At 39.9% G+C, this 17529-nt stretch overlaps 1 protein-coding gene across 2 annotated transcripts; it reads right to left on the reverse strand.

Moving 5' to 3' along the window:
* Window positions 1-1455: 1455 nt before the first annotated feature.
* On the reverse strand, window positions 1456-16418 carry gata2a (GATA binding protein 2a). 2 transcript variants are annotated; one of them, XM_081356943.1, is made up of 6 exons: window positions 16148-16418; window positions 10866-11301; window positions 8961-9530; window positions 6285-6430; window positions 3384-3509; window positions 1456-2522 (listed from the first exon to the last, which is right to left on the reverse strand). In XM_081356943.1, the coding sequence occupies exons 2-6, from the start codon at window positions 11089-11091 to the stop codon at window positions 2223-2225; spliced, it is 1368 nt and encodes a 455-aa protein (XP_081213069.1). In that variant the 5' UTR covers window positions 11092-11301; window positions 16148-16418; the 3' UTR covers window positions 1456-2222. The 2 variants fall into 2 exon arrangements, with proteins under 2 accessions (XP_081213069.1, XP_081213068.1); XM_081356942.1 differs by lacking the exon at window positions 16148-16418 and adding an exon at window positions 11488-11699.
* Between the last annotated feature and the right edge of the window lie 1111 nt (window positions 16419-17529).

Below are 17529 nucleotides of genomic sequence, written 5' to 3' on the forward strand. Positions count from 1 at the left end.
ACTGTTTGAAGCGTCAAAGTTTTGTTGGAGTTGACTTTTAATGGAGGGACAGAAATCATTAAAAATATCTTTATTTGTGTTTCAAACGTTTTATGGGTTTGGAACAACATGAGTAAATGAAGACAGAATTTTAAATTTTGGGTGAACTATCCCTTCTAGAAAACCTTTAGTGATTGCTTTCAGCTAATTTACCGAAGATTAATCACGCCACTGAGAGATTGGATGCCTCAATGAATGTTATTAGTGCAGTCAAATCGATTAATCGTGTTTAATCGCATCTAACATAAAAGTTTGTGTTTATATAATAGCCTATATGTGTGTGTATATATGTGTGTGTGTGTGTGTGTGTGTGTGTGTGTGTGTGTGTGTTCACAGACACACAAACACACACATATAATAATTTATATACACATATTAATTCAAACTTTTTTGTTAGTTGCGATTAATCATGATTAATCAATTTGACAGCACTAGTTGGAATAGAATAGAATAAATAGAATAGAATAGAAAACAAAAGAGGGGTGTGTGATTATTCGGGTGGGGGGATGGGCATCTGCACTTGTGCAAGAGTCGGTGTTGACCTGAAGTCGGCCCTCGTCAGCATGATCTGTGCTGTTGTTGGGTCTCTCTCATTAACTGTTGGCTGGGCTGATGGTTTCCTCAGTCGCTGCACTGGGTTAAATAGCCTGAAAATGAGACCAGGTTAAGAGCTGTTTCCTGCAAGCCTCAGCTGCAAGCACATCTGTGGGAGAAGGCTCCAAACTGCCCCCCACGTGTTTGTTCATGGACTGGACTGATTGCCTTTCCTTCCTCTTCTCCCTCTCTCTTTTTTCTCTCTTTTTCTCTCTCTACCACCAAAAAAAAAACTTGCTGTCCTTTTGCTTACTTTTCCTTTGGCTCCAGAAAGACAAGCCAGAACTGAGGGGGTTGAGGAGGTCAGTTGAAAAGGAGGACACGGGGACAACAAATTCGTCCATCTAAATGCATTCTGTACAGTATGACTGTGATTGGAAGCCCACATGCTGGACCAGTGGTTGGAGCCTGTTGTCTGGGTCAAATCGAGGCACCCCGGGGGGCTTATGTATGCCATATAGGTCTCCTTCTTCCCCAGCTGCAGCTGTACAGAACAAACCCAGACACACTGCAGTTCAGGCACTTAGCACGTGCATCTGATATCGCTTACCTTAGAACTCAGCGATGCCTAGGTGAAATTCCCTCTGACACTCGGTATACGGAACAGCAGCTTATCCGAGCGCTTGGGTGTGTTTGTGTTTGGCCTCGTGCATGTTTTGGCATTCGTGTGCATTTCTCATATTAAACTACAGTAAATGCTGGGAAATATGATGCCCTGGAATCAGAAACATAAATGAGCAAACCGACCTGTAGCCGCAAAAATGTCTCCGTTCAGGTGAAGAGTGAACGTTAGCAAGAAAGTACTCGGGGAGGGGGGGGAGATGAAGTATTAAAACTTTATTTCCTTTATTTGTTTAATGGAAAATGATAAAAACGTACAGCTCAGCAACATTGCCTTGGCTAGGATAGGTCAGTGTTTTTTTATCAATAACAATCAAATAATATTTATAATATAACAATGTGTTCTGAGGAAAGCGAAATAAGAGATAAAGGGTGAAAATAAATTATCATAATAACAATAACGATAATAACAATTAACCTTTATAAACATTTCTTTGCTTGTATGTCGTATCCATAGAGTCCATTCAGAGGGGATCATGCCCAAGGGGGAGGGGTGTATTCCAGCATGTTAGGGGGGATAAACTTAGTGGTCTCTCTCTCTTTGACTCATCATGTTCGCAGAGATTCAGAGCGAGTTCTTTACTGGAGAGTTTCTGAGGCGGCTGTTCTCAAAGGAACTGCCACACAGTGATTCTGCAAAGACATATCCTCTCTTTCAGGACAGTACCAAAGTGACTCAGTAATACGTAACGAAAGGCTAAAAGCAAAGACAGCTCTCTCTTTCTCTCTCTCTCTTTCCCTCTGCTCTGTCCGTGAGGGTCCTCAGCGTCTTTTTAAACCGTCCTCTATACAAGTTGACGTGGTTGTTGATGAGATGGCACCTTCCTCTGCAGTGTCCGACCAGGAACTAAACCGACACGAACCCCCTTCGTGTCCCTCGCCTGTGGAAGATTTCTTGACGGGAGGGGAGATTTCTTGAGTGCATTGAGATTTTCGGTATAAAGGAGCTAGCGATGGAGTGTGGGTCTTCAGTGAGGTTCGGCCCAGACGGGAGAGCGGCTGGAATGGTGAGGGTGGCTGAAAGAGGGGTGAATGGGAGTCGGCGTGGGCAGCATGTGTCCGGAATGGCTAAACGGTCCCAGGTGGCCCATGTGTGGCATGTGGCTTGCCAGAGCACTGTGGCTGCCAAACGGAGAGGTCTTGTCCTGCATGCACTTGGAGAGCTCCTCGAAACCCTCGCCAGATCGTTTACTCCTCTTGGACTTGCTGGACATCTTGCGGTTGCGTGTTTGGATGCCCTCTTTCTTCATGGTCAGTGGCCTATTGACCTGTAAGAAACAAGATAGGGTAGGTTAATGATGAGCACAAAGGAAGTAAAAACAAAAGGATATGAGGTCTCAAAGTACATGTTTTACAAACAGGTTTTTGAACACAAAAGTTAGTTGAGAAAAGAACGCCTTCGCTTGAGGAAACCATGATCGCACGAGGATCATTAGAATATGACGATTCAATCGATCAATTCGTCTGCCGTTTTATTGTATACAAATATATATAAAATAAGTGTTTTTTTATCAAATATAGAACCTCTTTTTTTAATGTCATGTGGTTAATTTCCATTCAAATTCATTGTAGCCTATAATTTACACTTGGCTTGTAGCCTATGCTATATAAACATTTATTTATATTTATTAGATGTAATATTTGACACACATTATACATCAAAGGGTGGCTATAATGTAGCCTAGTCAATATTATGCTCTTACTGTTGAATTTCAAACGAAAACCAAGCAATTCAGCAGCTCAGCTGTCACGCAATTTCGTTTTTTCTCTTTCCTCCTTTGTTTCGCTCGTTTCATTAAGGTGAAATGTATTTATTCGTCTGCTAAATAGATCGCAGCCAAGCTTAACATTAAAAAGGCTAGTTTCAGACAACTCCGAATTGATAGCCTATAACTGACGCCGTATCTTGAATGGCAGACCCGCCCTGTCGTCCCTCCTGGGAATAACGCCCTCCTTTGAAACAAAGCTGGATTAATCTAAAAAGAAAACGGTCAACGGGCTCTGTCTGACAGGGAAAGCCGGCTTTGCGTCCCCGGTCTCTCTCTCACCCTCTCTTCAATCGATACAAGCTGTCCGCCCACTTGAGCACTTCGCTGTCACTTTCAGTGTTTGCGACTCTTAATACTCACGTTGTGGAGTTTGTAGTAGAGCCCGCAGGCGTTGCACACCGGGTCACCGTTCCCGTTGCGCCGCCACAGAGTGGTCGTGGTTGTCTGGCAGTTCGCGCAGCAGGTGCCAGCTCGCCTCGCAGCAGACTGTATAGGCAAGAAAAACAGAGGATTCAATACTGGGTACACGACATTAAAACATACATTATCCATAACGACATTTTTAATCTAAAAAGGATGGAGCCATTTTAAAACGAATAGCCTAATTCCGTTTGCCTTCAATGGATGAGCCTGGTTATTATTGCGTAAAAAGACTAAAATAGGTTAATCCATTATATTGGTGGATATATATATATATATATATATATATATATATATATATATATACATATATATATATATATATATATATATATATATATATATATACATATATATATATATACATATATATATATATATATATATATATATATATATATATATATATATATATATATATATATATATATATATATATATATATAAAGCCTATATAGAGTTGTTGTTTTTTTTTGTTTTTGTTTTTTTACTGTAACATCGTGGCTCATTGTCTTATTTTTATTGAAATCTTTTTTATTGCACTGAATGCAGTCGGACTGCATGAACTCAATTCTGCATTTCTATTCTACGCTCTGACATCAAACAGGCATTAGATTTGGGTTGAAGTAAAAGCATCCATGATAAGAATCTGATGGGGTGACGAATATTATGACTCACCCATGTGTTGGCTACTCTGCACCAGACATCATTTCAAAACTACCCGCCACGATGCGGCCTTAACATATTAAGTCTCTTACAAGGACTGGCCTCCGTGTTTGGGCTAATTAAATATAGCCTGTTCTGTGCATTTAAATACGCTAAATTCAATTTTCCAATTTGTGCCCTGGTTCGAAAAAAAATTAGCTTTTTTCTGACCTGTATCTAATAGCTAAATTCTGCCATATTTCAGTACAGATCATTAATTTATATCGTTTCGATACACTGCTCGCCTTGATGCCACGAATCAAACGCTTTAGTGGGCGGGGCGTCTGCAAAGCCGGGTCATCAATCCTCTGTTCGCTTTTTGTCCATTACGGATCAATTTTTCACACATAATGAGAAACATCTATAGGCATACAACGCAATTCCCCCGCAGTCCAACACGTATAGCATTTGCAGTTTGTGTTCATTAACGATTTACATAATAAGCTTTTGTAAAAGGAAGCTACGAATAAAAAAAAAATAACCGCCGCTCTGAATAGAAATTAAACAAAACGCAGACGACAACAAAAACACGCACATTCCGATACTTAAACTCAGTGCCAGTCGAGCATGACAAACAAGAGAGCAAAGAGTATAAATCCATTTATTTTCCAATCCCTGCCCCAGCCCCTTCACACATAGTGCTCTGATAATCGCTTTACAGTAGATGTCATTCGGGCCTGCCGGGGCCAGAGAAAATTCAGCCGGGTTTGTTGAAGACGGAAACACCCGGGAGCCTGGCTTCCTTATCGGGCCCGGGCAGATATCCGGATAGGAAACAACTGGATGGCCTTTGAACAGCGCTCTGAAAACACTTCAGCCCAAAATGCAAAAGCATGGGCCAGCACACTGACTCCATGGAAAACCCTGTGGCTTTTTTCACCATGAGAACATATAGAGAAACTAACAGCTACAGTGTGTTTCACCTTCTACTGCTAAAAATAATAATGATCATCATCAGTTGCAATCCATATTTCAATTCCTCTTTGAATATGTCACTCTGTTATTCGCTACAAGGCTCATTTTTCTCTCGCTGAGTATGTAAGCGTCTCTTTTACAACACTGGAAATAAGATTCCCTCTGAGACTCTTATATTTACACTCTGATGGTCACTTAGCCAAGTGAAAATTAAATTATTACACATGGCTGATAGAAAAGACGCTCTCACTCAATTAGCCGGCTTGCTGCGTCTCCAAATGAATATATGATAATATTACGTCACTTTTTGAAAGACTGCAAAAATGACTCAATAACAGTGTAAAGAGACAGAGGTAGAGATATAGAGTTTCATCCGCTAGAGCTAGACGATATAATAAGATTATGTGAATAGAAAAATCTATCTAGTTTGGGAAAATAATATCCTGCCTGTTTTCTTCAAAAGTCATCTGTTTTCGTAGAATCTTGATGTTGGAAAAACTGTCACCCCAGCCTGGCGAGATATGAGTTATATTTCAATACAAGCGCAGAGGAGCCTTCTTTTACAAGCTGTCCTGAACTATGGAAAAACGGCAGATTAATAACCAACGCATAATCAAGTTTGACTTTTCACACACCTTAATGATTTCTCCACAGGGAAACAGCTAAATGATCTTGCACCTTCAATCAATCATCTCAATGTAAAAAGCCATTAAGATAATAGAACGTCAAAAATCTGCTTTTAAGCATCTCGTCTCACCGAGATCAAATTAGATAATTCTGCTGGCAGCGATTCTAAAATGGAACCAGAATCATAAGCCAGCCACACGAAACAAAACCAATGGCATGTGGCTTTCTAAACACAGCCAGAAAAAGAACAACTGGATCAAACTGCTTGATCTAAACAGATGCGCTCAGGCAATATAGTGCAGCAACAGGTTTCACTCAGTGTGGAGTGGTGATAATTGTCCCGGCATGGGCATTGGTATCAGTGACAGTATCAGAACTAGAAGCAATAATGATAGCGGGAACAATGGCAATAGTAGCAGTATTGTAACAGGCAGAGTAGGGGATCACCAGGGGGTGAGGGCGACAAACAATTCCAGGAAGATTATAGGGAAAATATAACTTTCCTGGAATTGTGCTCAGGCTTTCTGCTCCGTGCTCCTATTTAGCCCTCTTTCTCACGTGTGTAAGAAACTGAAAGAGTGCTGATCTACTCACCAGTCTGCGCTTCGGCTTGATAAGGGGTCGGTTCTGGCCGTTCATCTTGTGGTAAAGGCCGCACGCGTTGCAGAGGTAGTGGCCCGTCCCATCCCGCCGCCACAGCGGGGTAGAGGTGGCTCCGCAGTTCACACATTCACGCCCCTCTGTGCAGAATTCAAGTGGAGGGAAAGCAAAGGGAAATTTATATAATTAAGAAGTTCACACTCGATCTACAATACAGGAACACGGGGTCACGGACTGGGCAGAGAAAAACAACTCCCATGTTAATTAGCCAACATCTAACATGACATTCACATTGGAATCCCTTATCTGAACTGGATGCATTACATAACTGATATCGAAATGTATGAATGTGCGTGTGTGGATGATTTTTTTTTTTTTTTTTTTTTTTACACTGCATAACTGTGAAAAATGAATACATCCAGGTTCTACTCTTAAATTACTTACAGACCAACCTTTTATATCAGTGCTTTTGCATATACAACATTTTCCAGACACTTTAAGAAGAAGCTGATTAAAGTGTGAGTTAATTCCATGTTATATATTCTCCTGTTTATCAGCCAGCTGTCCAGGCTTGTCCTATATTCTCAGGTGTCATATCACAGTAAAGCACCCTAACCTGCTGGAAAGGGCCCTGCGCTTTAATTCATATGCTCTTCCTCCTCACTCCCCTGAGCACCTCTCTATTATTCACATTATAATGTGAGATAGTCGCTGTCCCACCCTGACCAGAGAAAAGGATAAGCCCGGACAATGGATGCTCTTTTGAAGTGTATATGATGTTGTAATTCAGTCATTTTCAGCCCTTTTTTCGAAGTTTCACTTGCATTTTGAATGTACTGAAACTTGGTGAAAACAGCCCAGCGAATATAGCGAATAGTAAACAGAGGCTCACCTAAATCAGAGGTGTGGCCAATATTGGTACATTTCACACACACACAAAAAAAAACTTTTTTTTTTTGTTTGTTTGTTTCATTTATGCATTTGCCTTTCACAGTCACCTTTCATATTTTCTTAATTTTAAAACAAATCAATATTTTTTTCTTTCAATGCCCAATCATGTTTGTAGTATTCATTTAACAAAAAAAATAAAAATATTAGGCCTACTATGCAGTTCAAAATTGGTTCCATTCACCAATGCACTGAACCCTACCCTACTGAACTTATATTTTCCACCTATAGACATTTTCTACATTCATAGGTTGGCTATCACTGAGTGTTATTGATTATAATTATTCTCATACATTATTCAGTCATTTATTAAGCATCTTGTAGGCTATTTACATATTGTTATTCCTATTTTATTGTAATATCCAATTATAATTGCATGTAACGTGTCATATAATGTAACTGTAACACATTAAGAATAGTTCAAATTAATGTTATTTGATAGCGGTGCATCGGGCCGACGTCGTGCATAAATAAGCACACAAACAGCAGGGTCCTGTCGCCTGTGAAGGCCTGTCCCGCCGGGGTTTTGTTAGTATTGGGGTCGTAGGAGGGCGGAGGGGGGAGTATGTCGTGATTTCTTCAACTGAAGGTATACAGGATATGACTGGAGCCAGCGCGTCGTGACTCCTCAACGTTTTAAGTGCAATAAAAGCTACATTTAAAGGAAAACAAAGCGTAAGGCAACACGCAGCCTGCCAAGTGAAATCATTAATCTTAAGACCTAACACGCAGGAAAAAAAAAAATCGAATCTGCTTGGAATAAATATATATAAGTTTGTGTGTCATTTAATATGCTAATTAATGTCGAAAGGTCTGCAAACCTCGCCAAAAGCGCCATTTTCATAATTTATTTTATTTATCATTTTTATCAAGCCGTTTTCAATACAGCTCCACTAATATAGGCTAGGCCTATTGGTACTTATGTGATCTAAATCTTTTTTGTTGTTGTTGTTGGCGGGATTCCTTGCACTTTAAAAATGTTTTATCATAATGTTAGAGGCCTACATTTTTGTTTCTTCAACTTTATAATTTCTCAAATTTTATCTACATTTTCTTCACCATTAAGTAAATCCAGTGTGTTCGAAAAATGCAATTTAGCCTACAGGTCATCTCTTTACATTTATTTAAACATGTAAAAAGGCTACGTAAAAATAGCCTATCGACTTTTTTTTCACTAAATAGCTTGGGTTTGTAGTTTATGTATGATAACCACTATTTTTATAATGCCGCCTTTGAGTGGTGATACATTATGATGTAGCATTTTAAGAGCTGCTGAAACTTGTGGCTTGTCATAATTAAAAAACTGTGGTGTAGAGTTGCCTCGAGGGAGATTCCTAAAATGGCGGCCGAACTCATTTAATTAGACAAAAACAAAATAAGTAAACTCCAAATTAGATTAAAACGTTGTGTCCAATAAAAAAAAAAAAAGCTGTGATAATGGAAAATTGAAATAGCCTATCTAGGCCAGTAACCATTGGGAATCATATGTATACACTATGGCTAAATTAAATTATTTTCAAATAGCTATTCCCATAAAAATCCTACACACATATGGTATTTACATAGGCTATAGCCAATACTTTGCATAGGCTATAGATTTTGTAAATGTAACATTTTTAATAACTGATGTGAAAAATGCTTTGTAAAAATGTTATCCAACCAAATGTAAATGTATCTATTCTTCACTTCATGATCGAGTCAGAGAGCTCTAAAGAAACTCACCTGAGCACGATCTCGTCTTGCTTTTACATTTAGGTGTGAAGCCCGAAGCGGATCCACTGAGGAGGGTACCAGGATGGAACAGCCCGCCGCCGTACTCGTGTGGAGTGGGCAGGGAGTACGTTGGGTAGGTCGGAATGGGATGATGCGTGGACGGTGTTTGGGCGCTCATAGCCAGGCTTCCCCGAAGAGGACTACATCCCTCCATTTTCATCCCATCAGCGATGACTTGGTACTTGATGGAGTCCTTTTCGTCCATTCTTGCAGTGGTGGAGTTCGGAGAAGAAGGACCAGGGTCCGGTGAGACGTCTTTCGGTGGGGTTGGGGGGAAATTGTAAAGGGGATGTGGACTGGAGTGTGTTGCGGATGTGAGGGAGGAGACGGGAGCGGTGCTAGAGCTACTGCTGCAAGGGTAGCCGGCGCTGGCGGGGTGCAGGCCGGGCTTGCTGAAGTGACTGACCGCCCAGGCGTTGTGGTGCGCGGCGGAGAGCGCTGCCTTCCCGCTGTCCAGCCAGGGGATCCCGGGACTGTGTATGAGGTGTGGCCGGCAGACCTGACTTCCCGTGAGACGAGCTGAGAAATACATGAAAGAAACGAACATAAAAGCTCAATTCGAAATGAAAATTACGAGCAAAATGTCTAAATCTCTACAGTTTTTGCCGAAACACCAGTTTGTTTTTCAAACAACAAAACGTATAATGTTCAACCTCACCTGTTGACTCCGTAACTCAAACAATACAAACTTGACATTGAGATAAAATAAAATTATATGAAATATCCATAATGCACAAAACCGCACTTGCCGATTCACCCTTTAGTCCAGTGTTTGTTCGCTAACACTTAAAAGATGTTTTTCTTCGTTTCGACATGATTTTCAAAATAAAAACGCACTTACTCCTAAGAAACAGACGGAAAATCTCCTTACAAAAGCGACACACGACAACTTTTTTAACGAAGCATTCTCACTACAGCCTGTTCGTCGCACAAATTAGACACTTGAACTAAGAAGTTCATCAGGAATTTTTCGTTTTGATTTGGCATCCGGGAAGTGCCTTGATCCCCCTCTCTCCCTGACACGAACTTCCCTTTCCTCATCAACCATTCGCTGGACATTTTCTTTTTCTTCTTATCTTTACATTTCAACACGCACCTCTTGGAGATGACAGTTCGCACCGCAGAGAAGAAATACGATATCTTTCATTTTAAACGCATTTTTTTTGTTTTTGTCATCTTTTTGCTCGGCTAATTGGTGTCTGCCAGGCACATATGCATAACGTTTTTGCAAAAAAATATATCAATAGGCTAAATATATAAATAATAAACATTAAGCCTACATTAGCATATTTTGGTTAAGCCTCGAGACATCGAGCCGTGGGACAGTCCCGCACATTTAGGCCGCACTAGGACTCAAAGTGAGTAAAAACCGTCTAAATCTTTCGGTTTTACACTACACGCACAACGCAGTTGTAGGCTACTAAAGTAACACCAGTAGCCTTTATATATGCAACTGACACAAAATGGGCATAAATGGTCGACAAGGTCAAGTTTGTTTACTAAACCTTCTTTAAGCACAAAAGTAGCCTATAGGCTATACGACCAAAAAAAAACATAAACAAATGTTCTCTTTCGCCATAAATATGAGCAACATTTTACATTGAACTCTTCGTAACACATTTAAGTATAAATAATAGGTTAAATAATTTAGCAATATTATTTCAAGCAGCTTTATAAATTAATTCATATTCATTAGTTTATTTTCGTTCATGATTAATGTAAAGTGTGACTGAAATATTGATCGGAAATTACATAATGAAATATCCACAAGATAGCCTACCTTTACACGTTTTGTGATTAAAATATTATAGCCTAATTCATGCGAGAGAAATATGACATAAAGATGAATCATACCGTGCGCTTGTCCGTATGATACTCTGGCCCGAGAATTGGAGTAGTAGGGGTTCCCCTGCGAGTCCAAGTGATTTAAGAACACATCCACCTCGTCCGGGGGAAGAAGAGGGGCCATGGGCTCCATGTAATTGTGTGTAAGCCCGTGATGATGTGACTCTGGGTGCTGGGCGTTGAGTACCGCATGATGATGGGCCATCCATCGAGACTGATCGGCCGCAACCTCCATGTCTGAAGTGTCCGCGTTTAGAAAACGTTAAAAAAAAAAAAGTTTTCTAGATGCCTACTGAAAACCTTTTGGACACTTAGAGACCCAGGTCCTTTAGATTATTACAATATTTGTCGTTCAGCTTCAGTTGGTGATGCTCTGTTCACTTGCTATGCCCTTATTTTTGGAGAAGAGGTCCTGCTTCTTTGCTTTCAGAATGCTCAGGAACACCTGTAAGAGAACAAATAGATGCATCTCAATTTGAACGTTAAATACATTGCAAGACCGATTTACATTAGTACAAAGAATCTTCATTTTATCGAAATACGCTATTGCAACTTGAAATAAGTCGCTTCATTACAAGCTCAACTGCGCAATTTTAAAGAACTATCGATATAGCGCAAGTAGCCTACTTACGGCGCGAAGTAGCATTTCAGCACTACAATCCTCAGTTTATTTTTTCCCGTGTTAGTCCTGTACAAAGAATGTTAATCCTCAAAATGTCTGTTGACATTCGTAATTCGCCACTGGTTTAAATTGTCCACAGCCCAATCGTTAAACTCTCTAAAACTCTGCGACTGTGTGAAGCGGAGAGAAGTCTCGTTAATGAATTGTGCCTGTGTACTGTCGGAACTGGCGCCAGTAGATTCCATATCTTACGAACATGGGCGGGGTCACGGGCTGGCAGGGATCGCTCTGTTAACCAATAGCAGATCGCGCTGACTGCCATTGGCTCGAACATCATGCTTTCCAAACTGCCACGGCGACTGTCGGCCTAGTGCTCCACATTCAGAGAGCTGAGAGACTCATCATTCAGCAGAGCAATTTATTCAGATCTTTTTACCTTTCTTAGAGCTTCAAGATGATGATGTAATAATGTTGTCTTTTTACTCAAAGACTAACAGAATTACCTGAAATTAAGAATGTAAAGCTGAAGTCTTGTATACGGCCTCAGAACGTTTATCAAGACAAAAATACTGAATTTTTTTTATTCGAATAATAATATTAAATTGGTTGGACTACTTTTGTGTAATCATAAATTAATAGTGTAATTACTTTTTTTTTTCTAGGCTATTGATAAACAAAATTAGGCCTATTTATTGCAGTTATCATAAACTTTTGTTTAAGAACTTAATACTGTGATTAAGACCTGTTGCCTGACCATTAACATTTTAACATTGCTTAAAACAACAAAACCTGTATCAGTGAAGTGTCACATGCGATATGCCTAAAGCAAACAAACACGATTCCTAGCACCTCGGGCATTAATTGGGGAGGAGTGTTTTATGGTCCTTAAATTCGAGGCTATTGTTCTTGCTCGTCTAATTGTTTTAAATTAGTTCTCACCACATTCTTCTTGTGAAAACATTCTTTGTATGCCGTTTCGAGCGATCAAACGTTACTTTACATATTAATAGCGGGTCCGTGTCTCCTTGGTGCCGACAGGTCGCATGGGCAGGTCCAAATTGAGCCAATTGGTGGCCATTAGGGCAGCTTCGTTGATTCTTACTTACAATTATCTCATGGCAAAACAAGCATCAGGCTCACCCACCGCAGGCAGAAAGACAGAACGACGCCAATTAGCTTGATAAGCGTTTAGATAAACTGTGGATACAGGTTAGTCAACTGAAGACCTCAATGTACACAAAGGGTTTAATACATTGTTGCGGCTAAACATAAAATGTGCTTGTCCATCCAGTCAAAAAAGGCTATTTCCTATTCCAAGCGTTTTAAATTCGTTTAAACATATTTGCATAGCCTACTAATTTCATGCAGTGGAAGCTCCAATTCAAATAATCTAATACAAATAAACACTCCTTCCGTTAACATATAAAATGTAATAGGCCTATATATAGCAGCGTGCTCCTTTAGATATCTTCTATGGCCTCTAACTGCTTGTATAACGCTTTGTGTATATTAATTATTTAACCTGTCTGGTTGGATCAATCAAAGATAACACAAGATAGACTTGACTATCACAACCAGGGCGCTCCGGCTCGTTTTTCATCTATCGAGAAAGACACTGTTGAGGTAATTTTGTTTTCTTGATGGAGTTACAGCTCTGGTCTAGCCAAGAACCGGTTTTAAAAAATGAGAAATTGAGTTTTAACCAAACTGATTTTTTAGGCTACATTTTATCCTAGAAATAATGGTGGGGTGTATTTCTGACAATAGGGCTATTTATTTTTATTATTATTTAAAACAGGAGTTTTAGTCTGAAGATTGAAAGGCAATAATTGAAGCGCGATCTCAGAGCCCCTATCGGCCGCCACTCTGACGCCATGACTTGATGTCACAGTATCTCGGGAAAGAAGAAAAAGATCTAGACGCGCTGCAAAGACTTTTCCACAGCTATCCACAACTAATACACTGAGTATTAATGGCTAGTATAGGCATAGTGTGTTTTCACATGTTTTCATCTAATCATATAACCATCATAAGAGGATGATTTTTTTTTTTTTTTTTGTAAGAGTTTTGGTCTGGCTGAAGAGCGAATAATCAATTTGGACAATAATATTGAGCACTTAGACCACAGAGCTTCTGTCAACGTTGGATGTATAAAGATGCTCAAACAGGCTATTTGGCCTTATTGTGTGACAATATCAGATGTTTAAATCCCTCTTTAACGGACTGGATTCCTGCCAGGGGCCCTACACAACACAAAGAGCCCAGCCTGAAGCCAACAAATTAGAATGTACAATAAAATATGACGCTTGGTTTTGCTGTGTAATGATGCATTTTATACACAGTCTTACATCAAAAAGGTGCAACAGCAGATTATGCAGATATAAATGGAAGCTGATATAAACCTTTAAATATACGCGTATACAATGATCTTTCAACTGCTTTATCACTGACTGAGTGCTAATGAAACACAACACGGCGTCTTTAATAGGCCTTTTCTTTTATAGGCTTTTTCACAAACATTTACACAAAATTTGGCATATAAAAGTCAACCTTTAATAGTCCTGCTCTGACCCACCTCAGCCCTTATGGGAAATAAAATATTCAATATCTGAAATACAAATATTGAAATATTTTCATTATTTCATAACATTAATAATTCTGTTGTAATTTCGGTGTAAATTCATTTCTGCCGCTGTGTGCATTAAACCATGTACATGTATTTTAGTGGTAGGTTATGCCACCTTACATGCAGCTTCATTGCCGCATATGTGGTGTAAATGTGTCAATACATGTTTATTATATATAGTGTGTGTGTGTGTGTGTGTGTGTGTGTGTGTGTGTGTGTGTGTGTGTGTGTGTGTGTGTGTGTGTGTGTGTGTGTGTGTGTGTGTTTGCGCTAATCTTGGCCACCTAGGGCTAAATATTCTTTAGAGAATACCTGAACTAAATACCTGTGGTAATCCAGGTGCTCTCGACGTTAGAACAAAAGGGACTGTCCTTTTAGAGACTTAACATTTAAAGTCGGGGGGTGTTACTAAAGAGATTGACCCGACTGAGGACTCTAACTCAGTGGGGCCAGTCTTCTTTAAACGCGTGTGAAGATTCAGACTTTATTTCTTATGTAACACAAGTCGTGTCGTCTAACACGTGTGACTGTGACGACGGCAATGACATCATGTTTGTGATGTCACTTTATACTTTGCTTTAAATGAATTGCATCAAAAATAATGGAGAGCGCGGTGGAAACAAGCTCCGCGAAAATGGAGGCAATCATTCCCTTAATTAACAGGTGCCGTGAAATGGCTTTGGCCGTTCGTTCCCTCACCGCGCATTTATCATTCTCCGTGGGGTTAAAGGAGGGCAGGAGGGGGCAGAGAGCGGCGCAGAAGGGTTTGTGAAGATAAGCAGGCACTGGGATATAGGGGGAATGACACAGACCAGCTGAAGCGGTATTGTCCTTTACTCACGGGTAATTAGATTGTGACAGGGCACTCGGGGGCAGACACAAGCACAGGCAAAGTCACAAGCCTCCTGTCCTCTGCTGAAGCATGAATAACAGGGTTTGAAAGCAAAGCGTCTCACCCTCTTTTTATTTCAAACAACAATCCACATTATTTTGAGGCGAAGTCTCATATGCGTGCATGCGTTCTCAGTATTAAACGACCCGTCCTGCGTTTATTCTAGCGCGCATGGTTCATGTCTTGCGCGGCACATTGGATAAAGTTCTTCTGCTGGGTGATGGCATTTGTTTAGTCGGAAAATGATCCTGTGGCGGTCATAAATCTGATGGGTGATGACAGCGCGCCCGCCCTTCTTTTGTGCTTGACAGCTCTTGGAGTCAATGATTTAAATAAACAGCACAGGTGGGCTAATGCAGGCGTCCTTGGGGCATTCCCGAGAAAGCTAATTCCTCAACTCACATTCGCTTTCACATTTAGAATCATTCAAATTCCCATTTGAAAATGTTGGCGGAAAAATGATTTTCGTAACGTGTGCTGTGTTCTTGGTTTGTTAAATAACAAAATCGCATCAACACAAGCATACATTTCCTCACGAGTCTCTTAAATGTACATTATTTCATGCATTGTTTCATTAATACATGTTTTGTTTAGCCTATATTGTCTATGCGGTATAAATTTGCCTTTTGGTATGTTTAATTTGGATTTTATTTGAACATGTTTACAAAGAGAAAGGCATAGAATATCCTTTTTAATAAATGTAAAATAAGTAATACTATTTTAAATATTATAATATTATATTCATATTATTAGCACTTGTGACTATATCTTTGAGCTATACGAAAAACGTAGGCTATAACGCTCTTTGTCATTTCTTATATTCCGAAATGCCTACAGTAGTACAGTGTAGATAACGGATTTAGAAACACAATATGTATTTTTATATTTAACCTTAAATTATTATTATTTCTATTCAGCCATACAAACGCATCATTTTATCTTTTTTTGTTTTATTCTAAACCATTAAAAACTGCTATCAAATTAAAATAAACTCCATTTTTTGATGGAATTAAGTACACCATAATAAACCTATTTTGGACTAACAGTTCTCTTTATAAATACCTCTCTAAAACGCGTGAATAATCTCTTCGTATTACTCGACCTCACGCTCGCTGTGTCGAATGATATAGTCTACGCAAAACGCATCTTACCAGTGTTTACGATTAGGCACTCTTCTCTTGACATTTAGCAGAGAAATGTGTCCTGGGGCCAATTCCGTGTGGCACCGTCTTTGAGGGAAGAGTATCGGTGATTCGTTGCGCTTTGCGAAGCGCTGAAGCTCCGGGCACAGTCTTCTCTATAGCTGGCGATGCCAACCTTCCCTGACAGGCAAGCGTCGTTCCAGAATTCGTTCGCTGAGGATCTTTCTTCAGTGACTTACGGCGTGGTGTAGTGTCTGACACATCGTACTCTCTCTCTCTCTCTCTCTCTCTCTCTCTGGCTGGAAACAGCGAAACTTGAGGCACAAAGTGGGGCTGCTGGAACGTAGCCGTGCGTCAGCCAATCTGGTCTTCCGGGTCGTGCTTTGATAGTTAAAAGCTGTGCTGAAGATGTTATGTGTGGTTTTCACTCGTATAATTATGAAACAAGACCCAGTTGCACCTACTGTCACTCTTACTTGGTTTGGCACATTTTTTTTTTTTAGATTGAGAAGTCAGGATAATTTAATTAAAATCATGATTTGTTATCACTTTTGTCAAATTAATGTGGTTCAGACAACATAATATTTTGATTTTCTGTTGATTACACCAATCTCCTTCGTTGTATTAACTCAAATTTTTTATTTAATGAACTCAAAATGTTAAGTTAACCTTACTTTTTTAAGTTAAACCAACAAAATGTTTTTACACTGCAGGAATAATTATAAGCCAACCCCACCATAGATAGTATGGTAGACCGATACTGGAGCGTGATTTGCACATTAAGCATTGTCCTTCTCATTTGATCACTGCGATTCTGCAGATGTGTTTGCGTGAGTGTTGTGAATATGTAAATCTTTACTTTTAATATGAGACGCCTTTAGGCTTCCCATCTTAATGAATTCTATTCCTTCTTGATCTTGTCTATATATGTTGCGACGTCGCGGTCGACCTTGCCTTCCCCCCAACCCAGCCAGTTTTAACTCTCTCACACATAACACCAACTTTTAAAACATGCAAAGCCTCGGCAAATCTCTGGCACAAGACCCCGTGCTCGCGTGCATCGGCTCATGCAGGGCAGGTGCAGCTCGCGCCCGGCTTCCCCCAAGAGTGCACGAGCACAATGAGAGCGCGAGAGGAGTGAACTCTGACAGAATTAATTGCATTATATAGAATGATCAAAATAACAATGTCCATTGCCAGCTATTGTTTTGTTTTCATGCAAAAGACCACGGACGGTGAAGGATTCAAGTCAGTCAAATCAGAGGCTATACTCCGGTTGGTCGCATGATGTTGAAAAAGCAGGCCTATAGGATTAGCCTATGATAAAAATCAAAATTCTTTGGTTTTCCCCATTGTCTTGCACTTATCAATAAGGATAGAATAACAGATTA

Source organism: Scardinius erythrophthalmus (genome assembly GCF_964197995.2).
Source record: "Scardinius erythrophthalmus genome assembly, chromosome: 25".
NCBI lineage: Eukaryota > Metazoa > Chordata > Actinopteri > Cypriniformes > Leuciscidae > Scardinius > Scardinius erythrophthalmus.

Excerpts from the sequence above, each read along its gene's own strand:
- gata2a (XM_081356943.1), bottom strand. The coding sequence starts at position 11,091 with ATGGAGGTTGCGGCCGATCAGTCTCGATGGATGGCCCATCATCATGCG. Across the intron at positions 9,531-10,865 it reads ATCATACGGACAAGCGCACG|CTCGTCTCACGGGAAGTCAG; the intron begins GTATGATTCATC and ends TGTATTTCTCAG. Across the intron at positions 6,431-8,960 it reads CAAGACGAGATCGTGCTCAG|AGGGGCGTGAATGTGTGAAC; the intron begins GTGAGTTTCTTT and ends AATTCTGCACAG.